The following is a 26759-nucleotide window of genomic DNA, read 5'->3' as shown; positions in this document are numbered from 1 at the left end:
CATGGCAGCAGGCTTAAAGCTGTCACAACTGCCCTCCAGTCGTAGCTATTGCATCTCTTCAAAGACGTCTGGGATAAAGGATCGAGATCTTAAAATTGTGTGATCTCAGACAAACAATGGTTGTGACCAAGGCATATAACAAGCATGTCTCACTCAACTTCAAGTTCAAATGTATTCAGTTCAATTACTTGCAACAAACTTACCTCTCCCTGAAGTGCATTGGATGCATGTTCCCAAACGCATCCTCTCACTGCCCCAGGTTTGGTGCTCCTGAGGCACATGATGTGTGAGTACCCTGAGACAGTGGAGGCTTGGCTTGAGGTACTGTTGACGTCGTCTGATCTGGAGGGAAGAGACATGTGCCCAGATTCTTGTCCCTGCCTCTTGTGGTGGAGGCCCAGGTCTAAAATGAATTAACTGGAGTATAGGTTGGTCAACCTTGCACTAGTATTTTACAAATGCCACATTGTGATGTCCTGAAGGCGCCCAGAGCCACTGTTAGTGACACAATGTTTAATAGATTTGAAAAAGTCTGCATTGGTGGAGCCATCTATCAATCACAGTGTGTGCTGACAGGCCAGACAAGCAAAAAATATAGCAGTTTGGGATACATTGATCACTTAATTGTAGGCAGGATCCGATGACGTCTGCCAAGGACGTAGACGCATGGGTTGTGCTTTGAGCCCCCGGCTTGACCTCCCATTGGTGGATGACTACACACGCAGTTTGTGACAGGAGGTGGATCTGCAAGCAATGACATCAAGTCTACTGTGTTTATGGCAGTTGGTACAAATCCCAGACCTTTGTTTAGCCTGTGTTCTTTTAATGGCATAAGTTGCTGAAAAGGTTGACCAGTATGTTCCTAGTGAATTCTGTCCCTGTGTCTTCCCTTTGCCCCTGGTGTCCATTTGAAGTATGTGTTATTCCCCTGTTCCTTTCTGGTCGTTTCTCCTTCCTCTTTGCTTTCTGTTGGCCATCTCCTGACCTTCCATAAAAAAGGGAGGTCTATTAAAGGTAGGGTTAAATTAAGAAAATTGAGGCCAATAATTCATGTTCCATGCCAGTATAAACTTTTTTTTTTTTCTCCACTGCTATCTTCACTGGATGAGAACGCTCAATTCTATGGGCGTCTTCTATATCCAGCATACCTTTGTGGTTTTTAATCTCGAATTCGTATAATGATCTCACTTCCCATAAGGATAAATTGACTCATGCAAAACGTGTCGGCTGCAATTGCCTGAGAATAACATTTGCTGCAGTTGTTTTTGAACCATTAAAGAAGCTTACACTACTATATCGTTGTGAATCATCGGCATCAAAGATGCAAAGTATATTGTGCCAATGTTGCTTAGAGATATAATAATTGCAGAATAACTGGGTCCTTAAGCCTAACTCAGGCAAAGCAGCAACTAACATCAAGGACGGCCTATTCCACTTGGAAATTGGATATTAAGAGACTGCACTTCTGTCTCTCATTGACCTAATCATTATGCTTATTTTACTATATCAACCTGACGTGGACCCTTATGGGTGAAAATATATTGAAGAAATTAGGATATAAAAATAAGTGCAACTAGTATTAAATGGTTGAAGTAATAAAAGATAGAGGTGAACGTGGTGTTATACTATTAATACGTAAAATGTGCATTTTGAAATGCTTGAAATATCCTTGAAGTATTCTCGTGATGGAAGCAAACTAGAGCAGAAGTGCACCACGCTTGACAATATTTAAAGGAGAGTAAAAAAAAACTGAAAAATACATTATTTAAAGCAGCTGCGACCCATCAGTCCCTCTTGTTAACATTCATTCGAAAGACTTGATAATCATGCTCTTGGCGATTGTGCATAAAGGCAATCATCGCTAACTGAAACAGCGGAGAAATGAAAAATAACGTCAACCTATAGAACAACTCATTATTACACCATTAATATTCATAGTGTATTTCCATCTGTTCAAAAAAGCTTCAAGCAGTCCATAGCATGCAGCAGACAGATCTTCAAGGCTTGACTCTTGGTATATGGTGAATTCTCTCTGGAGTAAAATTTGTCTGAACACACTGAGAAACCGTTCTCAATGTCCAACAATGGATGGTATCGAAAGAGCCCCTAGTTCTTGGCACAGTAGAAGCTGTCACATTTAGTTAAAATAGATTTAGTACTGGGTGCTATCGTCAATACTGGTTGGTACAGTTAAAATGTATGCATTTCCTGTTTTTACCAGCTTTCTAGAACCTTGAACCAATTTTGGCCGCTCCGGCAGGGACGTTTGAAAATGTTGATTTTCCCCCTGGATTAAAGCCCCCTTTTTGCAAGTAACTACACTAGGGGAACCTAGACACTGATCCAGGTGCAGATACAGACGCCAAGAAGCCTACATACCTGGCCAGGTCCTACCACTTTCTCTGTGAGACATATTTTCCCATCAAAGTTCTGGAGAATGAGGACATATATGTTTTGTTGGCACACTCTAAGCCCTCACCAACCCCTGTCCAGGTCCCAGGGTCTCCAGTCCTCAGACAGGCGCAGGAGATTTGGACAAAATCAAACTCAAGATGACATTCTAATGTCCATATTTATGAGCCCAGTTGCGTCACTCTTGCAATACGCAACGTGATGCAAGAGCAACACAACTCAAAAATGAGACTAATGATGCCACACAAGGCCACCTTGCATGGTTGAGTGGCTTCATAAATCTTGAGTAAAGCAATGCAGGACAAATCGCTGTTACCTTACTCTGCGCCAGGGAGGTGTTGTATGTATGTTCCCACACAATTGTCATGTTTTTAATGCATTTCCAGATTTACCAGAACTTGTAAACCTGGGAATGAGCCAAAAAGATACACCATACCAAGGTCGGCTTAACGGGGCTAAAATTCTTATATGTTCAAGGCATTTGTGGCTGTAAATACACATGCTTTGCATACGTCCGCCATCTAGTGTTGGGTTTGGATGATTACATTTTGTTTTTATTCGAAGAAGTTTCGCGAGTCACAAGGCTGTGTGACTCTTTTTAGATTGTTTCTTTCTGCTTACGGATTCAGGTATACTCTCTCACGCTCCGGTTCAAGGTCCTTTCGGGCTCCCTTCGGTTCACCAGTTGATTCCTTTCTTGACAGTATTGTTTCGATCACGTAATCCTTGTGTTCTGAGAAAAAGAACACATTTTCACATCGGGTTCTTGGACTCGCATCCATGGTCTACTGGCCTCGCACGTTGGGCCATTTCTACTTTAACAGCTCTATCCGAAAAAGGAGCTGCTGATGGAACGCACTCTGTTCTGTTTCTGTCCCAATTGCCATTCTAAATTCCATCACACCAACCTCCACTTGGTCTGTAATTTATGTCTGTGGCCTTAACATCGAGAAGATACTTGTGAGCCCTGAAGATCGTTCTGATCTCAGAAAACCTTTCGGGGTCGACGCACACGGCAATTAGAAATGCAGCGCAGACAAACGGACAACAAACCCGATATATTTGGTTTAAAGGATGATGAAGAAGAGAAAGCCTCAGCAGCCCAAGAGGAATCCTTCTCCATCCATAAGACCGAGTGTGAGTCGTAGGCCAAGCAACATCCAGTCATCCTGCAGTTTTCTGAGAGGCATCGGACTGGAAGTACACCTGTCCCCGATTCAAAGTCCAAAAAATTGTCTTCGACCAATAAAACTGCTCATGGGCTGCCACTTCTCAAAAGTACAGACTCAGACGCTCTGCCCTCAGGCTTGGCTCTGAAACACCGGCCTACAGCAGGGGCCTCCACCAAATCGTACTCCGCACCGACACATCGGACCGTAGGTTCGGTTCTGAAAAATAAAGTGCACACTGACTCTACTCCTACCACACCAGCGCCAAAAACGACACATGTCCCGGCATCAAAATGCTATACCTTCGATCCGAATACTCCACCAGAGCCCATTCTCAAAACCATGCAAGAATGGCTGAATCCAAGGCAAAAACTTTACAAATTCAGCCCGGAACTAAATAGATTATTCTTCAACCTACAATACCTCAACCCTCAAAGAGACCATTATCTTTTGAAGAGGCTATTGAGTCTCCAGTTCCTAATCCTAAAAAGAAGAAAAAGTACATTGCCAGTAGATTCCTGTACCTACCTCTCTAATTCCACCAATACCACCCCCGCATCCACTCCATCACCTGCTTCACCACATCAATCTGAAGAGGGCGATTTCTCGCCACATTCACCCATATGAGATGACAATGATAATAAAGGAGAGGATATATATCCCGGGGACCCATGGGACACCTATGATATAGAGCCACAAGGGGACACAGATGCAGACCTTTATCCTTAACGCTCATCTAATCAGATGATGTTTCAGCATGAAAGGAATCAAAACCCTAATTTAGATTTAGGCCCTAATTATTTTGTTTTACCTGTCACTTGCCCACAAACTGTGAAATATTATGTAAGGACAGAAAAACAGTATAACGCTGTTTAAACGTGCATGTTAAGTTGCGCAATTGATCTGGAAATAACCTACAGCCTGCTTTTAAAAAAAGGTCTAAATGTGGTCTGGTTTAAGTGTTTTTTCCTTCCCATTATATTCGGCCTGAGAAATGTCCTGTCTAGAATATTTAACAGGAAATTCAGAGCAGCAAGAATGTTTCTATTGTAGTCTGTAAGTTTGGCGTGAAAAGTCACGAACACAGGAAAGAGCTGTTCTTGAAATAAATGTATGTAATCTAGGTGGGACATAACGGAAAAGCAGGAAGCTTTTTCTATTGTGAACATTGTATTAAATATGGATCTAGGCCAAAGTTAGTATTATAAGAGTAGACTCGAAGTGTATGTAAGTTGAGACTGACTTGTGCTTCTCTCATAGCACATCGCTCTCCCAGCTGAACTAGCCTGGCATGTAAATAAACCTTTTTGAACTCCCTTTTGTTGCAGATGTGGTGATTAAATGATTTGCACTGCTTAAAGGATTTTTTCCCGAGATCGTGGCGAGCCAGCCAGGAGATCCCCTTGCTCCGGCCTGCTGCTGGGGAGGTTCCCCCCTTCGGACAACTAATTTAGCCGTGCACAATTTGAGGAGGACGACCGATGCCCGTTGAGACGAAAGATTTGTTTTTTGGACGACAGGGGTACCGGTCTGGGGGACGTCTGCAGCAGCCAGATAAGGTAGGAAAAAAGGGCGATCGTCTAATCCTTTTGTATTGATCCACAACCGTTACAAACGGAGATGTGTATTTAGTTATTCCTGGCAGACCTTTGTTTAGGAATCATCAGAAAGGAATGGAGAGAATTAAACGTGTTTTGTTGATCCAGACAGACCTTTTGTTTAGGAATCGTCAGAGAAATAGATGTTTATTTTGTTAGACTTGACAGACTGTTTTTCTTTCCCTTGGGGAATTATTAGAGAAATATGAATTATATAAGACGTTTATCCTGACAGTTTGAATTAGGAAAACGACAGAGAAAGAGAAAAAGTTGACATTTTGTATTAATATGTTATGTGAGTTCTCTTGCATTATCAGAGGTACCAACTGTGTTTTTTTGTGTTAACTCCATTAGGACAGGAGCCTTTAAGAATAGTAAAAGTTTTTGGTAGATTAAAAGGAACATTTTGAGGACATGCCTTTCTTTAAGAAATCTTCGCAGGGGAGGCTGGGTAGAGAAATGGACTCCTTTAGGCCATATGATTTCCAGAGTTCCAGAAGACTCTGTTAGAATAAAAATACAATGTCTGGAACGGGCAGAAGGCACAAAGACTTCCCATGTTCCATGGACACCAGATGGCTCTTTTGATAATACAGTGATAGCCCATGTAATATCATATATCTTAGGAGCAAATAAAGGAGATAAGAGAACAAAAAGATTAGCATCATTGGACATGTGGAAGATATTCAGTCAGGATTCCCATGTAGAAGCCACAGCACTACCCCCAACATATTCTGAGATTAAATAAAGAGCCCTTATGCCGACAGGGTATGTATCCATCATTGTCAGTGGAAGATAAGGAATCCACTACCTCAATAGACTCAGTGGACACTGATGTTCCAGCTTTAGGCTATAAAGATCCAATATTAATCCCCCTGACTGATATAAACAAAGTTACACCAAAGGTTGATGACTTTATTAAAAACGGGGGTTGTTGATCTTGCTCAAACAATTAATAAGGATTTCTTAAACCTGAAAAAGTATATGAGGGAACAGTGTCCTTATGAGACATTTCAGTAAAATTAAGACAAGACGGTAATGGAAAATTGCTGGAACAAAAGTCAAAAGACCTATTAGAATGGGCTAGCAACATTCCTCACAACTCAAGTGAGGGAAATGGATACTATACTAGCACCCCACAGGTGAAGTTTGATTTAGGGGCACAATCAAAAATACATCAGGAAGAGGATAAGGGTTATTGTGACATGACTACCAGTATAAAGGGAACACAGAATACAATTAAGAGATTAAGCCTTATTGCTGATGACTGTTCAAATATATGTAATTCCATACCATTTAAACTAGATGAAAAGCCAGTTGTAAGGGACATAGGATATGATCTAGAATTCAAGAATGTGACCAGAAAGGATATGATTGAAGAGGAAGAAATATACTCAGTGGAGAGTGAAATTAGAAGGGTTCTTGACCGGAAACGCATGGAATTGTGGCAAGAGGCTGAGAACAGAAATACTGAAATAAATAGAAGAAGATTAGAGGAACAAAGTGCCTTTAGAGAACAAATAGGAGGAGAGCAGGTGTTTCCCAGTAGTACAACAAGGTCTGGGCGTCCATTTCGAGCAGAGGGTATGATAGAGTTAGGACAAAGTTCCCCTCCGGCTATAGTAAGATCCCTTCATGTACGAAATATGCCGGGAATGACAAGTTTTATACAGAGAAAAGAAAGGAAAGGAAACAGTGACTTGACACCCAATGAAATAGTAGCAAAAGGAGAAAATAGTTGGTATAATGCTGTCCCTTTAATAATAACCTAGCAGGATGAACAGCAGGTATGGTGCCATAGATGAAAGTGTGGCCAAGAGAAGGATCCTTTGGCCCTGAATTGATAAATATGGCTGATTTATGTATTTTTCAAGGTTATGGGGACCCGGGAGTGAGACTATGATTACATGCAACAAAGTCTGTGTGTGTGAAAGAAATATGTTTTAAGGTCTGACATACCTTATGAGGGACATGGTGACAGGAATACCGCTGTAATGCAGATGCCACTGGTGTATAAGACACACAGAGCACAGCCTGTCTATGTTCCATGGCAACACATGGATAAAGAAAATCTAAAAAAAAAAAAGGCCTGCCTCCATTACATGAAGGAGCAGGGAAATGGTTAAACGCATTTGAAAATGCAACATCTGGGATACCTTTAGCTCTTGGGGATGTAAAGAGCCTTTTGAGCTCCATAGTGGGGGATGAGGTGGACAGTATAATGAGAAGTGCAGGGATACAAGGAGTAACAATTACTAAAGGAAAACATGATGGGTCTGCTTTTGGAGTTGTGTGCTCTAGGGTGTGGACTAAATTAAAGAATAGGTACCCAGACCAACCAGATATTGGGGCATTGATTACACAAACTATGTCTCCAGGACAGTCCTGTGCAGACTACATAACAATGATGAAGACAAATTGGGAAGTAGATGTAGGACCTATAGACATGGGAGGTAGTTGTACATTATTCTACAGTGTTTTAAAACAGGCGCTACCAGGAGACATACAAGAGCATTTAGATCAGGTTATGGCCTTAGATGTAAAACCCTGGGCAGAAATACAAGCACATATTATACATTTTTGTAGAAAAAAGGAAGGAGAGGAGAAATAAAGACCAAAGTGACAGAGTCCAAGCCAAACTGGTGACACAAAAAATACAGAAAAATGAGAAGGAAAAGACAGGAAAAGAAATGACAGTGCAGGTTCCTTTTGCAAACCGGGAGCAAGGAAGGGGTCAAAGAGAGGGGAGACAGATGCAAGGAAGAAGACATTTTAAATGCCATTACTGCGGTAATGTTGGACATTTTATTGCTGAACGCCGCTTTAAGAAGAGTGATGAAGTTTAGGGAGTGATAGGAATAGGGAGAGGAAGGGGAAGACAAAATGTGAACACGTCAGGGCCAGCACCTCAATACGGCCCTTATCAGTATGCCCCCGAGCATCAACAACAAATAACTCCACTACCACAGGTTTATATGCCACAACAGCAATTTGCTAATGTACCTGTTCAAGGGGCAACAGCACCTGTTGTGGTGCAGACAGGAGGCCAGCATCAGGTGCAGACTACTGCATTGGTGAGCACAGGGAATCGAGGACAAGGGGTAGTGATTGTTCAAGGCAGAAACCCCTTTTATCATACAGCCTGATGGGACGCACCAGGGAATCCCAATAGTTCTGTGTTAGCTAGGACTCTAGACCCAGAGGAAGAACCAATGGTAGAAATGATTATAATGGGAAGGAGGTATACTTTTTGGGTTGATACAGAGGCAACAAAATCTTGCCTCTCAGAAGGAAATGTCCATTGTCCTCTGCCACCATGGATACGCAGGGCTTCTCTGGTGAAGTACAGCGCATTTCTTACACAACACATGTGCCCATAGAGGTGGCAGGAGTGCGAACGCAGGAGCGTCTCCTTTATTCTCCAAATTCACCAGCAAATTTATCAGGAAGGGATGTCATGTCTAAATTAAACATGGCAATAAGGTTTTCCTCTGATGGGTCCATGACGTGAAATACCAGTGCAAGTGAAATGTGGGATACATCTGCTAAGAATACCAGAGGAAAATGTGGTTGGAAGGGCAGAGCCAGTGCATTATAAATTGCTAGCAGATGCAGTACTTACGGTTCTGAAGACAGAGGAAATACTTTTAGGGAGATGTATGGAATTGCCATCAAGACACATTTTCAGGAAACAAGCTGGTGGTGATGAACTGGGACAGGTTAATACCCTTTATCTTGAGTGCATGGAAATATCCAGTAGGTGGGGCGCTCGGGTGGCATCAGATAATGATGGAGGAATTTGGAAGGTCCTGATTTTTCTTATGCCTAGTCTGAGACCACGGGACATTTCTGATTCAGAACGCTTTTCAGACGATCCCACCAGGACTGAGATAGTTTATACACACACTGCACCCTTGTTAGTGCGTGTTTACTGTGCACAGACCACATTACCAGTTGTGCCACCCCCCTCCAATGATATTGAAGCACTTGCAGCAGTCCCACCTAGTCTCTGGACATCAGCTCCAGATGAGGTAGGACTGATACTATCTACAGAACCATTTAAGATAAAGTTGAAGCCAGGTGCACAATTGCCACGTGTAAAACAGTATCCACTGTCTAAAGAAGCAAAAGAAAGTATTAGAGGGACAATACAAAGACTGAAGGATCAGGGAGTCCTGTATTCCTGTCCATCACCTTGAAAATCTACAGGTAATACTTGGAGGATGGTTCAGGATTTTCGTCCCCTTAATGCCATAGTATTAGCAGAGTACCCCATAGTGCCAGACCCATCTGTGATATTGACTAATATACCATGTGACAGCAAATGGTTTTCTGTGGTGGATTTAAAGAATGCTTTTTTTAGCATACCTTTACATCCTGACAGTCATTATTTGACAGCCTTCAGTTTTGATGGTGAACTCTAGACTCCCACAAGGCTATTGTGAGTCTCCATCTGTTTTTAATAGAGTATTGAGAGATGATTTGTTAAATTTCCAGTCAGATAGCCCAGTCTTGCAATATGTGGATGATTTATTAATATGTAGTAAAACAGAATCTGAATGTGTTTTGGACACTGTCAATCTCCTAACGCTACTTGCTACTAAGAGATAAAAAGTGGACAGGAAAAAAATACAGTTTGTGCAAAAAGAAGTGCTGTATTTGGGCCAAGTGTTATCTGCAGAAGGCAAAAGGATAGCAGGTTCTAGAATACAAACTATACGTGATCAGCCTCAGCCCAAGACAGTAAAAGACATGCAGAAATTTCTAGGCATTTGTAATTTTGTACATCAGTGGGTATCTGATTATGCTACCATCATACAACCACTATTATTTACAATGAAGCAAGCTAAAACTGACAACACAAGCATACTGTGGAGTGATGACAGTGTAAGTGCATTTCAGACATTGAAAGAAGCAATTGCTTCAGCCCCAGTGCTAGCAAATCCAGACTATACAAAGAGATGTTTAGGTCTCGCCTACGCAGCACGCATGCGCTGAATAGAAGGGCCTTTAGCCGTCGCTCTGCTCATTTTCAAGCACACACTCGTGCTTGTGGCGGCATCCACCTTGCGGGAGCGAGCAGTGGCGTGCCACAAGCACGAGTGCAGTGCTTGAAAATGAGCAGACTGCTCTCCCAAGCGCGCGCGCGCGCCACTTGCGGGCTCACCTCGTCGACTAAGTCACGCGTGCTGTTTATAGCGCGTTCGCATTCACTTTCTCCCTGCTGCTCTGACTGAGACCTCTTCTCACTGCCTGCAGTGCTCTACTTCTCAGGTCTGATTTGAACATTCTTGCCAGGGCCGATCTTCCGCTGCAGTCCGGCCCTATTAGCACCACCAGCAGTCGTGTTGCATGAGCCGCCCCCACACGCGCCTCAGTGCAGAGCTCCAGCCCCCACAAACTGCTCCAGTAGTGCGATGATCGCACAACTCTGCAAATGCTTGTCTCTCCACAGAGGCTTATTCACAAACGGAACCCTACATGTTTATACTTTAATACACTTCAATATTATAAACCTCTACTGTGATTTAACATTATTAAAACTTGTACCAAACTTTCAGAATAAATAGGTCACTGGCATTGGAATTTGGGGACCTGGGTTCAATTCCTGCCTTCGCCACGACCATAAAATAGTTTTGCTGGACCCAAACATGTAAAACTAATCTGTGCTGGGTGCTGGCTAGTACTGTCCCAATTTCTGTGTTCCATGCTCCCCATGAACACTTTATTTTAAAATTCACTCTGAAACTGAGCCCATCAAATAAACTGCCCTAAGAAAAGCGCTTTATGTTGAAGATCCTTCTGTTAAGACTCACTGGCTTAGCTAGTGTATGCTATATTAGCAACTGAAGTAAAATACAATCCTTCAAATGCTCCAAACGCGCTCATCAATCCTTTATACTTGTATCACTCCTTCTGCTTTGTCTAATGGTCTCCAGGTGCTATATTTGTGCAGAAAGGGTATTCTGAATTGCAGGCCTCCTTACTCGCTCTCCTTAAAGTCCCGTTGGGCTTAGAAGCCTACCGTGCTCCTCTTAGAACACGCTGCTCAGGATGTAGTTTCAGCTGCACAAACGTCTGTGCACAATAGAGTTTCCACTCGAATTAACCTCTTATTTTCATTCGCTGGTTATTGGCACGGGATATCAAAGTAGGTGAAACGTGCCCTTCTGGTTTCCATGGCGCCTGTTACACAGGGGCACGCTGTTATCCCAGATATGGTCGATGTAATCAGATACGTTTTTTTTTAGCTGGTTTAATGCAAGAAGAGCCCATTTTTAGTATAAATAAATAATTATCCAGGCACTTTTGTAAGGCATTAAAATGTTGTGACTGCTGACTGTAGTAATGTAATACACATTTTACGCAAATCGATTTTCTGCTGAAATTTTCTTGTCAGTCTCTTGCAAGAACAGGTATGTTTCTGGCCAGTCCCGGTCTCTCTGGCCGCTTGGAAGCACTCTCTCCTCACTCCCTGCTCAGCACATCCAACTCTTCTCTCAGCCCACAGCACAGAGCAGCCGATTTAAAGGGTGGCGCCACTTTTCAACAGAAATTGCGTGCACTTCTCCTCGGAATTGGAGTTGGCAGCAAGATTTTAAACCAGAGCAGGCCACAGACATGCCTCATAGCTGAAAATACAACAAATGAAAGTCCAGTCTGGGCATTAGATAAAGCTCTCTACCAGGTTGAGGGAGACTTCCTCCTTCACTGAAAAAAGCAGCCCTGCAATTCGTCCTACAATCCCACCACCGGAGATGTGAAATATTTCCACACAAACGCACACGCACAAGTGCCATATGTGTTCATTAGATTGACACACGCTCTCTTTTGAGTATGTGCATGATATGTTCTCCAGGGTAGCGCTATACTGTGCTGCATCTATGGACTCAGCTGCAAACCAGCTAGGGCTTAGAATGCTACCTTCTCTAGGGATATGACAACCTGGATTAGCCTGAGAACCTTCATCTACTGACACTAAAATTGCTATTTAACCACCCTTCAAACATCTTTGCCCCTTACTAGCAGCAACAGGGCAATTAGTGTCTGTGGTTGTTGACAGTTTTAGAAGACTGCTTAGATTTTGAGTTGACCCATGCCTGATGATGTGCTTCTTCCAGTTCTGTTATCTATAACCAACAAGAGCAGTTAGTCCTGGTCTATTCACTTTTCTTCTTATAAGATTGGCCCTACTGGTCCCAGTCTGCTATGTGTTAGAGCATGTGAGTGGGGATAATGTGCTGCATGGCTGAATACTTATAAGGTCCCAAAGGCGAGACCTATTGGCTATGCCAATGCTTGTTTCTGTTTTCTGCTGCCACAAAGGATTCCATGAAATCAGTCCTTACTCACAAAATACCCGATGGGTCACAAACCCATCGCCTATTTTAGTGGACTATTGGATCCAGTAATGAAAGGTCACTTTCCTTGTGAGCGAGCGCTTGCAGCAGCAGTTTTTGCAGTAGAAAAGAGTAGTACTATTACAGCAGGATGCCCTGTAACATTGTATGTTGAGCAATCTCCTTTTGCTGTGCTGCAGATAAGTAAAAGTATATTGACCACTCAAAGAGCGAAAGGTTATGAAGTAATACTGTCCAACCTTTCTATTTGCATTGTACGAGTACACTCAGTCAATCCTGCAGGTTTTTCAGTGCACCCACTAGAGCCCACTGATCATGACTGTAGTGTAACATTGGACGAGGACGATCACTTGGCATGAGGACCCCTTGTTTGATGGCCGACAATTGTTTATTGATGGTTCCTCATGGATAGACGAGGAGACAGGTAAAAGACACACAGGTGCAGCTGTTGTTGAGGCTATTGGTACACCTACTGATTATACCTTACACACATTGCACCTCTTACCCTTGCCATCCCAAGACTCAGCCCAACTGGCTGAATTAAAAGCATTAATAACGGCCCTACAGGCTTATCAGGGTCAGCCAATAACAATATACACTGATTCAGCATATGTAGCTTCCACAGTTCACTCAGAGCTGAAAAGATGGGAAAGGCGAGGATTTCTTAAATCTGATGGGACACCAGTAGCAAACCAACATCTTTTAGCTGACCTTATTGCTGCATTGCAAATACCATATCAAGTAGCAGTGGTTAAGTGCCAGGCACACACAAAAGGAACAGATTTGGTGTCTAAGGGAAATGAAGCTGCTGATACAGCAGCAAAGGAAGCTAGTTTATATGCAATCAAAACATGCAGTATGCACACTTTAGATGCAGATGATGAGGTTGAGATACAACACTATGAGAATATTTCTACAGAGGCATTATTAGACATTCAAAATGCAGCACCACAACATGAGAAATATCTCTGGAAATCAAGGGGGGGGGGGTGGAGTGACTGGATTTCCAGATCTTCTTTATAGATCAGCAACTTCATGTAAAGTTATAATGCCTCAATCCCTACTTATAACAGCCCTTCGACAACTTCATTTACCAACACACAATTCTAAAAGAGTAATGATGGATGAATTAATTAAAAGCTGGTTTATCTTTAATCTAGGACCATTAGTTGATGTATTTCTAGCTTCATGTCATGTGTGTTATCAGTACTCTAATAAGAGGTCACCAAAAATGCCTTCATCCTCCATTCCAAGACCATTAGGCCCTTTCATAGAGTTACACATAGATATGATACAAAAATGTAATGGATATAGGGATTTGTCATTAGTGGTGTGTCCATTTTCACAATGGATTGAAGCAGGACCCTGCTCCAGGTATGATGCTGATCAGGCAGCCAAATTCCTTGTGAGAGAGCTCATACCTAGGTGGGGGATTTCAGCGATACTGGCAAACACTTGGCTAACACAGTATTTCAGCAAATTACTAAACTATTAGGAGTGGAACACCAGTTTACCTCAGTTTACCACCCAGAGAGTAATGGAATTGTTGAGAGAATGAATGGCTTATTGAAAAGCAAAGTGTCGCAAATTTGTGAGACACTGTAAAAGAATTGGCTTTACTGCCTTCCCCTTGCTCTGTATGCATTGAGAAATGCCCCTTCAAAGGATCATCATTTAACCCATCACCAAGTCGTAACAGGTAGGCATTCTAATTTTTCCTTTAAACAAAATCAAATGATTCGTTCTGATACTAAGTCTGCATCAGAAAGTGTTTGGCAAGAAATGAATCCATACATGTCTGCCTTAACAAATGCTTTACAGGTTTATTCTAAACAGGTTCGACTGCAACAGGCTGACAGTACTGCACCACCCCTGCCCTTGTCTACAGCCATCAGCATCGGTTCCTGGGTCTTCGTGAGCAACTTCGTGAGAACTTGGAAAGACCCCAAGTTTCTAGGCCCCTACCAAGTAACACAGAGCATGCCAAAAGCAGTCAAAGTGGAGGGGATGCGGAACTGGGTGCACGTAACGGACATCATTCCATTTTTGGCCTCGCTCCCGCAGAGAAGGGAGGAGGCAATGGTCCAAGAACAAAGGTACAATGAAGAGACAGTTTAATGATATTTTTCATAGTATAATAATGAGTTCAGTGGTTATGATTATTACTCTGATAATTTGCTATTGTATTATGTGTTATGTAGATGCAAAAGATCCCACTCATAGGAAAGGAATATTACACTTTTGTAGAGTTGTTTTCAATGAAACAGATATACATCCTTTGCATGATTCTTTACTTGATCATTTGTGGCACAAAAGCATGCATGATATAGGTACCAATACACAAAATGATAGTTGTTATGTATGTTCTCTTATTCCCCATGCCATAGAAACACCACCTTTAGTGTATCCTAAAGAGGTGCCTGTTAATATGAAAAAGTGTTTATTGCATCTTTTCTTGTGTAGGATAAAAGCACAGTTACTGCCAATGCATGTTAGTCCTATGACTGCCAGAGTTAATACAACCAGATTTGATACAACCCCTGAAATTTTGCAAATTTTGACAGACAGATAAAACCGAGATAATGAAAGAGATATCCAGAATGAAGGGAGCAGGACATAAATATAGTTATGCAAATTGGGAGGAAGCAGTATTGGAACAAGGTATCCTAGGGAGATCTAATCCACCATCCACCTGTAATAATTATTCTGCCAAACCACTGCCCCCAGATTGCTCACATATTAAGTATTGAAGCATCAGTATTTGCCAATAATAAATGGTTATCTGGAGCCAGGTTTTCATATAGGGCCATATCTTTATGGAATGGCACAGAAACAAAAAATCATTTGAGATTTGATTATATAAAAGCATCATGTCAGAAAGTATGGGGTGAAAACATACAGAGAAATGCATGGGCTGGAACTAAATGTCATCCTAAGCTGGCTGTGAAACTAATCAGATTTTCTCTTTGCTTTTAGGGAAATGGGATTGTTAAAGTGGGACGGAATCTCAATTGCACTTCATCTATTTACAATGCCGATATGCAGAGCGGTACCTCCAGCCTTATGGATTTTTTCTGGCAGTGTGGAGCTCGAATATACACTCAATTACCCCCCGACTGGAGCGGAATCTGATCTCTGATGACTTTGCATACTCCATCTATGGTAATACCAGTAAAAGAAATAAAAGATTTGCATTTGCATTCCATGAGTAAAGCGTCAACTTTGCTGCATCATCACAGAGAAAAAGGATGGGTGAGTACTTTGGAACTTCAGTGTAGCAGGATGTGCCCAAAGAGTATAGGTTGTTGAATGACGCCCTAACATTTTTTGGAAGTCTGATACCTATGTTTCAAGCAATAGCAACTGCTCACCCGGTGGGAGTTAATGAAAGCCATAAATGCTACTGAAGATGGCTTTAATGCAATTAAAGAAGAGCTGCGTTCAATCAGACTTATGGTGATGGAAAACAGATATGTTTTGAACTTAATGACAGCAATCAAAGGAGGAGTATGTAAAAACCTTAATTCAGTATGCTTTACTTTCATACCGGCGAATGATGAAGATGAAGGAAATCTAACAGGCCATATTGACTTTGCATAATTTGCATACACAGATGAAGAAAGAGGGGGGTGCTTCAGATGAGTGGTTCACTGGTTGGTTTGATTGGGTGCCGTCCTGGATGTCGGGGTTGTCTAAGGCCTTATTGCCTATAATAGTTCTGTTGCTATTGATGTGCCTAGTATTTCAGGTTATCTTAGCATGTTGCAAGAGGGTTACAGCTAAAGTAGGAGGTATGTTCCCTATAATAAGAAATAAAGAGTTGCAAAATACAGAATTGGAAGAAATGCACAGGGGTAGTGAGGAAGTAGTCGAAGAATCGACTAGAGAGGGGAATGAAAAGAATCAAAACCCTAATTTAGATTTAGGCCCTAATTATTCTGTCACTTGCCCACATACTGTGAAATATTATGTAAAGACAGAAACACAGTATAATGCTGTTTAAACTTGCATGTTAAGTTGCACAATTGTATCTGGAAATAACCTACAGCCTGCTTTAAAAAAAAGGTCTAAATGCGGTCTGGTTTAAGTGTTTTTCCATTGTATTTGGGCTGAGAAACGTCCTGACTAGAATATTTAACAGGAACTTCAGAGCAGCAAGAATGTTTCCATTGTAGTCTGTAAGTTTGGTGTGAGAAGTCACGAACACAGGATAGAACTGTTCTTGAAATAAATGTATGTAATCTGGGTGGGACATAACGGAAAAGCAGAAAGCTTTTTCTATTGTGAACATTGTATTAAATATGTATCTAAGCCAAAATTAGCATTATAAGAGTAGACTCGAAGTGTATGTAAGTTGAGACTGACTTGTGCTTCTCTCATAGCACATCACTCTCCCAGCTGAACTAGCCTGGCATGTACAATAAACCTTTTTGTACTCCCTTTTGTTGCAGATGTGGTAATTAAATGATTTGCACTGCTTAAAGGATTTTTTCCTGACAAGCATATCAGGACTTAATAGGCAGGCCTGCAGCATACCACCAGGTTCCACTGCATAATCACCCTATGGAGGATGACTTCCTTTTTTCTGACCTTCACTACTACTTAACGAGGATCTCAGTATTCACCTATGCTCAAAGGAGTCCTACGTCATGCTAAGAATATTTGTAAAGGCCCTGTTAAAGCATGCATCATCACATCAAGGGTTGACAAAAAATATTAGGCAGCACCATCTGACCCTATATATATAAGATGGCAGTTAACACCACACTCCTTAGTAGTAGCCAATTCTAGGAAAAGGGCAAATTCCCAATTAACTGATGATGCATATATGCAGAAGAGGAGTCAAAGCGTATTGACGCCTCAGGAAAACCGGTGCGGCACGCTCTGCTAATCACTTGCGTATCGCAAACAGCCAAGCTCTTTTGGCACACTGTGACAGGGCACACTGGAACAAAATGGTGGAGCGCCTCTGGCGCCTCCTAGAGGAATACATAAAAAAGAGTTATGAAATTGTCAGCAAGGGGAAGATAATTACTAACAACTCTATCAAGTGTGCACTAGATTTCACAGACGCTGCAGCAAGAGGCATAATACCAGCCTTCTCGCCCGTAGACATGCTTGGCTTCATGTCTCAGGTTTTAAACCTGAAGTACAGCAAGCAATACTCAATCTCCCCTTTGACAAAGAGCACCACTTTGGCCCACAAGTAGATAATGGCCCTTGAAAAAGTTAAAAATAGACACTGAGGTAGCAAAATCTACGGGGGCCTTCAATCTCCCACCTATTGTGGGCCTTTTCATCACCCAGCTTTCAAACAGGGTCACAGATCTGTTGCTACTGACACTACAGGGTCCTCCTACAAGAACCAAGGACAGTCAACCACCTCTAAAACATACTAAAGATGCTCATATAGAGGTAACAATTACAAAGGCAACAGTCGTGAACATTCAACCTGTACCTTGAATTAAAAAAACAAGCAGTGACTTGCTTATTATTCCCCACACAAACATCTAGCACCTGTTGAGGGACATCTTCAAAAAATGTATACAGCATGGAAATCCATGACAACAAACCAATGGGTGTTGGACATTATCCAACATGGTGACTGTCTGGAGCTCATTAGCAATCCCACCTGAAAGCACAAACTATCTATACAACATAAAGCTCTCCTTAAACAGGAGATTTCAGCTCTCTTACTCAAAGGAGTTATAGAGCCAGTCCAACTTCAATATAAAGGAACAGGAGTGTAGTCACGCTACTTTCTCTTTCCCCAAAAAGTACAGCTCTCTTTGACTCATTCTAGACCTCAGTCTCCCAAGTCATTACATCCTATCGGAACATATCCAAATGATCACCCTTCAGGAAGTAATGCCATTGCTGCTAAAGGGCGACTTCATGGCAGCATTAGACCTAAAAGGCACCTGCTTTCATATATCCATCCATCCCTCACACCACAAATTGAATTGCTAGGGCTTTCCCTGGAAGACAAACCAAAGCTAAGTTCTTCCCATCGGTGTCACCACCACCCTACTGGTATTAAGTGCCTAGCTGTGGTAGCAGCACATCTGCGCAGACCAAACATTCTTGTATTTCCATACCGAGACGATTGGCTTATAAAAGCAAACAACTTTCACGTTTGTTGTCAGCATACAAAAAAACACTAACCCTACTACATAAACTAGGTTTTACTATCAAATACAGCCGCATTTAGTGCCATACTCAATACACACTTAGGGATAGCTTACCCAAATACAGCTAGAATATACAACATTCTAACTCTACTCCAACATTCTCAAATTGGTCATTAGGTCACAGTCAGGACACTGATGTGCCTTTTAGGCATGATGGTATCCTGCATCACAATAGTCCCTCATGCCCACTTGCATATCAGACCGCTGCAAGAATGTCTCACATCAGTGGACACAGTCACAGTGTCAAATACACGATCAAGTGTTGGTAGACAGCTGCACACATTACTCTCTGCAGTGGTGGAACTCACAAAACATGTCCAGGGGACAGCCATTTCTAGACCCAGTTCCCCAAGCCATTCTCACATTGAATGCTTCACTGAAGGGATGGGGAGCTCACCTTCAATATTTAACTAAGCAGAGTGTATGGTACTCCAAACACCAGGGTCTCCATATAAATTACCTAGAGCTTCAAGCAGTTCGCCTGTCATTAAAAGCGTTCCTACCTCACCTCAAAAACAAGGTTGTTCTGATCCAGATGGACAATATGCGAACACTGTACTATCTACAGAAACGGGGGGGGGACTCAATCTACAATTGTCGCACCTGGCCCAAACCATATGGCACATAGCAATACATCACCACATTCATCTCCTAGCAGAACATGTACCAGGGACAAGCAATCAAGTTGAAGATCTCAGCAGGACACAGCAACAAGTCTACGAAAGGAAACTCTATCCCAGAGTCTTTCTACCATGCTTTCACAAGTGGGGATTTCCACAAATAAACTTGTCCGCAACCCCAGAAAACACAAAATGCCCAAACTTCGCATACAGGTTCCCACACCCACTATCCAAGGACAATGCTGTATGGATGAACTGGTCAGGGATATTTGCCTATGCTTTTCCACCTCTCCTACTACTTCCATTTGTGGTGAGAAAGCTCAGGCAGACCTCCCTCGCCCTAGTTCTTATAGCTCCAACTTGGGCTTGTCAACCATGGTTCACCACACCACTGGAACTCTAACAAGTTCCCCACGAGGAACTCCCTCATAACCTGGACCTTCTCACATAGAGCCAAGGCACAATCAGACATCCCAATCCCAAAGAAATGAACCTTGCCATATGGCTCCTAAAGTCATAGAATGTCAGGTATTTAAGCCTACCACAACAATGTATGGATATTCTAATAGAAGCTTGTAAACCTACATCTAGAAAATGCTATGTTGCCAAATGTAAAACATTTGTTCTGGACTGCCAGTGTCAAAACGTAAACCCTTTAGATATACTTGTATAACTAATTATTGGTTATCTGTCACATCTTTGAACCTCAGGTTTGGCCTGTACTTTTATACACCTACACCTTGCTGCCTTAGCAGCTTATCTCTAAAAAACAGCCAACATATATCTTTATTCAAAATACCAGTTACAAAAGCATTCATGGAAGCACTTAAGAGTAATTCCCCCTACACTTCCACCAGCACCGGCATGGAATCTTAACATTGTACTAACAAGGCTCATGGGGCCTCCATTTGAGCCACTACATTCCTGCCAATTCCGATACTTATCTTCAAAAGTAGCCTTTTTAATAGCTATCACTTCACTCAGACTTGTCATTGAGCTTCATGCACTAACCTTACAAGAGCCTTTCTTCCAACTCCACCGAGACATGGTAGTGCTCAAAACAAACCCCAAATTTCTTCCCAATGTAGTTGCTCCTTTTCATTTTAATCAATCAATAGAATTGCCAGTATTCTTTGCACAACCTGACTCAGTTGCAGAAAGAGCTGTTCATACTCTAGGCGTTAAAAGATCGACAGAACCAAAGCATTCAGAAAAATGAAGGAATTATTTGTTGCTTTCTCACCCCCACACACTGGCAACCCAATATCAAAAAATTGAATTTCAAGGTGGTAGTTCAATGCATTCAAATGTGATGTCCTAAAGCCAAAGGACTTTTTCCTGTTGTCCCTAGGTCTCACTCAACTTGTAAAATAGCTGCCTTTATGACATATTTAGGGAACATTCCCATTGCTGACATTTGCAAATCAGCAACATGGTACACACCACATACCTTCACAAAACATTACTGTGTGGATATTTCAGCATGTCAACAATCTAATGTTGGACAAGCAGTACTTTGTACTCTGTTTCAAGCAACTGCAACCCCCACAAGCTAGCCACTGCTTTGGGAGGGGGACTGCTTTACAGTCCATGCAAAGCATGTGTATCTACAGCCACACATGCCTTGAACGGATTATGTTACTTACCCTGTAGGCATCTGTTCTTGGCATGTAGTGCTGTAGATTCAAATGTGCCCACCCTCCTCCCCAGATGCCTGTGTAGGCGATAGTTTATTGCTTTATTTCACCTTAATTCATGTTACTAGCATGGACATCACATCACTAACACTCACTATAACTCCATTCGCACCCGCCTGCGGCAAAACAGTCTAACAATGGAGTCAATCCCAATGCACACTATCACCAAGAGGACGAGTCACACAACCTCGTGACTCGAGAAACTTCTTTGAACAAAAACAAACTTGTAATCATTTGAGCCCAACATTAGATGGCAGACTTATGCAAAGCATGTGAATCTACAGCACTACCTGCCAAGAACAGATGCTTACAGGGTAAGTAACGTAATCCTTCTCCTCATTACATCTTCTTTCTATGTGTGCCGCATTCTACAGCACACATAGAAAGAGGAATTTGCCTCTCGGGATTGTTTTTGTGCAGGAAGGTACCGCTTCCTGCACAAAAATGATCCAACATGCAACACAGGCACCCTTGCACCATGGTGCAAAGATGCCTGCGCTAGCACTAGGCAGCCGAAACGGCACCATTGCAGGGACAAGGACAGGAATGTGTTGTGTTCTTTTAAATACAGCACATTCCTGCCCTTTCGCTGTGATGCAGCGCAGGAAGGTGTTGCGCTGCACTGAGTCACATTCTCATAAATATGCCCCTTAGTGTTTTAGCTAAATAGTACCAGGCTCCAAATACAGCCTGGACTTTTTCTTGAGGAATCGTCTACCCTCCTAAGTGGTAGTGATGGCTGTTTACCCGAAAGACAAGTTGTCATCAGCCCAAACAGAGGCAGCTAAATATCTGAAAACTTAAAAGGAACATATATACAAGTTTAGTGATCTTTAATGCAGACAATCCAGTGATGATTGTCTCAGCTACAGTTTGCACTTCTGACATAAGTGCGATCTGTACTCCTCTTTGCTTCCAGACTATACCTAGAACAAGATGATTATGCTTCATTTAGGAAAGTAGGCAGCTTATCAGATATTGTTGATGTCCCAGGGCCTCAATAATCGTCAGGAACATGAGAAAACACCAGTCCATGCATCGGTAAACTGGGCTTAAGTATTTGTACCACAAAGCAAGGGCCCAGGAGTGAAAAACACAAATCTGCCTGTTTATGGGAAGAAATAGTTTGATCCCTCAAGAAAGGAGGTCCCCCTGCAGTTCAAAACTGTCATGGATAAATTAGTAAATGACAACCCATGTCCCTGAAACCACCAGTTCTCTTCCAGCCAGCAAGGCATTGCCAATTTTATAGCTAATGTTATACCAGCATAACCAGCTCGTACTCTGGTTCCTCTGCTTATAAATAAAATTAAAAAAATAAGATGTTCAGTGAAAATACCAATCCTCTTCACCCTTCTCAACAATGACCAAGAGGTTCCAGTGGCTATTCTCCGTGGCCCCTCGCATCTTCTTGGTGCTGTCTTAGATGCCCCGGGGGAGCTTTATCTCCACGATCACCATTAGACCCAGATTTTACTACCATTATTTCCATGTAAATAAAAAGGGGAGATGACTTAAGAGAAATTGGAACTAGTGGTACAGCAGGTCCTGCAGACCCCCAGACCTGGAGCGGGTTCAAAAATGTAATGGAAACCAATGAGACCGTCCAGTCAGTTTCTTTTCCACATAGCAGTTAGCTGGTTGCTCAAATGCAGTAAAAGCTCACTGGTAATTAGGATATCTGAGAGAACAAGCCACTGCTCATTCCCTCGTCAGGTACATCAAACTTTATATTATGTGGGTTTATAGGTCTGGCATTTGCCAACACGTTTTTATTACTCTTGTGATAGGATCCTCTGGGTGATGAAAGAATGAGGCACCTGAAAGGTGCTTGTGAACGTCTTCAACCATATACTGCCAGAGACGGAAATAGAAGACCTTGAAAGAGGCCTCTGTTTTGTACCTGCTCAAAGGCATCATCCCTTCAGGCTTCAACTTGAATTCCACAGAAGTTTGAGAGAAATCAAGCTTGACGAATTATTGTAAGATAAATCTGTAACAGAACCATCAGTTTGTTCGTCATATTTGACAAATCTGCCTGACTTTACTCCACCCGCATCCAGTCTGGGCCTGAGGTTGACACGATCGAGGAGATTGTTCTGCGAGAGATCCCTAATCTAGAAGCATGTCATCAGAAGCCACATTTTAAGATGTCACAGATAGAGGAGATAGCCATCCTACAATCATGCTAACAAAGCCATCGCTAAAAAAAAAAACCCAGGCAAGGGCAGTGCGATAGTAGCGACTATACGGAGGGCTACTAGGTGGGGGCTGGGACATTGAATAATAGGCATACCTATCAAAGACTACCCAGAGATCGAATACTTGATTCCCCAGGGGCCATTATAGGAATAGTAGAACATGTTTTACAACAAGGTTACATTACCTGTCAAGAGGCTGAGTTTTTGATTATGGCCCAATCTTCAATACCGGCTTTTTACATCTTACCCAAGATTTATATAAATACCCTTCATCCAGACACCCGATTGTCTCCGTGCTGGAACATATTTCAACTTTTGCTAACTTCTTTTTTTAAAGGCTGCAACAAATGTGTTAAGTTGAGGACACTACAGAAATGCTTATTGTTCTGAGTGACACGCACTTTGACCCCTCTACACAACTTATGGTGACTATGGATATCAAGTCACTCTATGCCAACATCTCACAAGTAGCAACTCTGCTAGCTACTGAGATAGTATTTAAGGGAAGGGAATGTTTTTATGATACAGCTCTCTTTTGTTCTCCAATGTACTGAGATGCTCTTCACATCTAATTACAATTTGAAGATGGCTAATCTCTACAAGTCTTGGGTACTACGATAGTGGTAACATTTGCACTGAGTTTAGCATACATCTGTTTTGGTCACTTTGAAGACAAGGAGGTCCATACCGAGTTAAACCCTTATGCTTCCCATGATATACTAAGGAAGAACTACATAGACGATGTTCTGTGCATCTGAGAAGGCCCATCTGAAGCCATTACCAGACTCATGGAATTGCTCAAGAGGCAGAATCCTCACCTGCATTTTACTTGGGCAGCAAGTCACTCTGCTGTCTCTATCCTTGATCTGGACATTGACGTTTAATCAGATCAATACTACTATACTTCACAAACAGATAGAGAAGAAGTCATGTTTGTATTACAATCCATCCCATCCACGATCATTATGGGACATTTTACTTTACCTGTGGGGCCATTTTTTTTAGACTTGCAGGAATTGCAGCTCAATTCAGGAATGGAATTCCAAACCCAAGCAGCCACTTTGAGTGAAAAACTGGACTAAAGGCAGGACCTGAAAAGTCCAACAGGCTTTGGGAAGCCCTTTTTGAATGACAAAACAACAACAATGGACTTTATACTGTGTTTATCTACATATGAACCTCTTTCAAACCAAGTATCAAGAAACATTGGGATATATAAGAAGTAGGAGACAAACCCATACAAAAACCAAGATTTGTATTCAAACGATTTAGCAATCTTCAAGACAGACTTGTATTGCAGCATTTAGATAGCGCTTACTACCCCTGTCTATGCAGGGTATAGCAGTGTGGTGGATGATGAAGTGTGAGAGACAGACAAGCAGTTTTATGGTTTTCAGTATGCTGGCAGCTTTGAACAGCTCTGCAGGTCCATTTAACTTATTTCTTTTTTGATAAAGCAATTTTTTTATTCTTTTCTTAATGACAGTTAACACAGTCTGTTTCAAATGCAACACATCAAAAGCAATGTACCTAATCCAGTGTTCTCCAGTCCATAGTAGGTCCACCACTTGCCCTAGATTTTAGTGTGTTTCTGTGGATGTCCCCGGGCATCAGTTGTTCCATTTTGGCACACAAGTCCACCCCCCTCTGCCATTCTGCCTCGGTGGGGGGTTGGGGGCCCTCCATCTGCATACTATATCTGGCTTGGCGACCATTGTGGCCATCCCCACCATTATCAGCTAACAGAGGAGGCCACCAAGATCCAGTATACCAAGTAGGCCATTCTCGGGGTCAGGGCCTATTATTTGGGGACAGACCTACACCACATGGAAAAACTGGCCTCTATTTGGGCATAGCAAAAGCAGGTTGGCATGGAAAGTCTCCTTGGTCTCCACAGGCACTTAGGAGTGAAGTAGGCAGCGTGTAGATAATGCAGTTGGGTCAAACTCATCATGAAAGAGATGGCTAGCTTGTGGGAGCCATCTGGACATCCTGTCAGTCTACATCCTCCATAGGACCTATCCATTCATCCCATTTTTTGATTAACCCCTTCGCTGCTAGGCCTTTTCCTCCCCTGTGCTAAGCCTTTTTTTGGCTATTTGGGGTAGTTCGCGCTTAGGCCCCTGTAACTTTTTGAGCACATAAGGTATCCACGCCAAATTTGCGTCCTTTCTTTCCCAACATCATGGGGATTCTAAAGGTACCCAGGGTTTGTGGATACCCCTGGAGGGGACCCAGAAATTATCCAAAATACAGGTAAATTTTGGTATTTTTTGGAAAAATGGGGAAAAAAGGGCTCCAGATGAAAGTGTCTGTTTTTTCCCTGCAAATGGTATCAAAAAAGGGGTTGTGGTGCTGAAATCATCATCTTCCCAGCTTTCAGGGACCAGCAGACTTTTGTCAGAAAACCAACATTTTTTACACAGTTTTGGCATTTTTCTGCAATGATTTTTTATTATGTACCGTGTATATAGCAATTATTCTGGGAAAATTTATACATGGAAAATGGGTATGAAAGACACCTATGTATTTCTGAAATGGAAACAAAATATAGAGTTTAGAAACAGTAGATATTTGCACATTTCCGAAATTGGAAATACCCATACTAGCATAAGAATTATAGGACATTTTTCAAAATGACTTCTTTTTTTACACATTGTCGTTCATTTGGAAGGCAGAAATGCATCGAAAGTCAATAGGTAATAACAGTTGCTCTACAATTCTGTGTTACCCTAAGTCTCCCGATAAAAATGGTTCCTCACTTGTGTGGGTAGGCCTAGTGCCTACGTCAGGAAACGGCTCAAAATGCAACGTGGACACACCACATTTTCCCATGAAAAATTACCCCTTTTTTGCACCTAGGGAAACCTAGCAAACCTATACATTTTTTAAAACTAGACACCCAGGGAAATCCAGGATAGGGTGACTTGACTGGCTCTCTCCAGGCTCTGTTACCCAGAATCCCTTGCAAACCTAAAAAATTGTCCAAAAAAACACATTTTCCTCATTTCTGTGGTGCAAAGTTCTGGAATCTGGGTGGATCCACAAATTGCACCCACCCCCCGTTTCTCAAAGTCTTCTGAGAAAAATGGTACCTCACTTGTGTGGGTAGGCCTAGTGCCCGAGACAGGAAACGGCCCAAAACGCACGGTGGACACACCCCATTTTTACAGTGAAAAATGACCCTTTTTAGGTCGAAGCCTAGCGTAAGACTGCGCACGTGCGCAGTCTCGCTGGCGAGATCTTATGACTTTGAGGGAGATTCACTAGCAGGCTTTAAGCCCCACTCCTCTTTCCCATTGGCCGGCGTCACCGTTTATGCTAAACGGTGGCCGGCCATTGGGAAAGAGCTCTGTGTGACGTACTCTTTTCTCTCTTTCTGCCGTCCCACTTGGACTGACTGCCCGGACTTACTGCTGGCGTAAAAGGTTTGTTATCTTTATGGGGCGAAACAGATGGCCCCATAAAGAAGATAATAAACCTTTTACGCCAGCAGGCCGAGGCCGTCCA

The 26759-nt window shown here is 42.3% G+C and overlaps 1 protein-coding gene across 1 annotated transcript in view; it reads left to right on the top strand.

Annotated features, from left to right (window-relative positions):
• Positions 1 to 26759, top strand: part of LOC146821200 (solute carrier family 60 member 1-like) — a 335760-nt gene that overhangs the window by 270559 nt on the left and 38442 nt on the right. The window contains exons 4-6 of the mRNA XM_085609331.1: positions 4910 to 5140; positions 14362 to 14636; positions 15517 to 15792. Coding sequence (XP_085465457.1) covers positions 4910 to 4926 — 17 coding nt within the window. The 3' untranslated portion in view covers positions 4927 to 5140; positions 14362 to 14636; positions 15517 to 15792. The remainder of the gene's footprint in view (positions 1 to 4909; positions 5141 to 14361; positions 14637 to 15516; positions 15793 to 26759) is intronic.

This window comes from Triturus cristatus, chromosome 6 (genome assembly GCF_964204655.1).
Source record: "Triturus cristatus chromosome 6, aTriCri1.1, whole genome shotgun sequence".
NCBI lineage: Eukaryota > Metazoa > Chordata > Amphibia > Caudata > Salamandridae > Triturus > Triturus cristatus.
The sequence above is the reverse complement of the archived record's forward strand: the minus strand, read 5'-3'. Positions and strand labels throughout refer to the sequence as shown.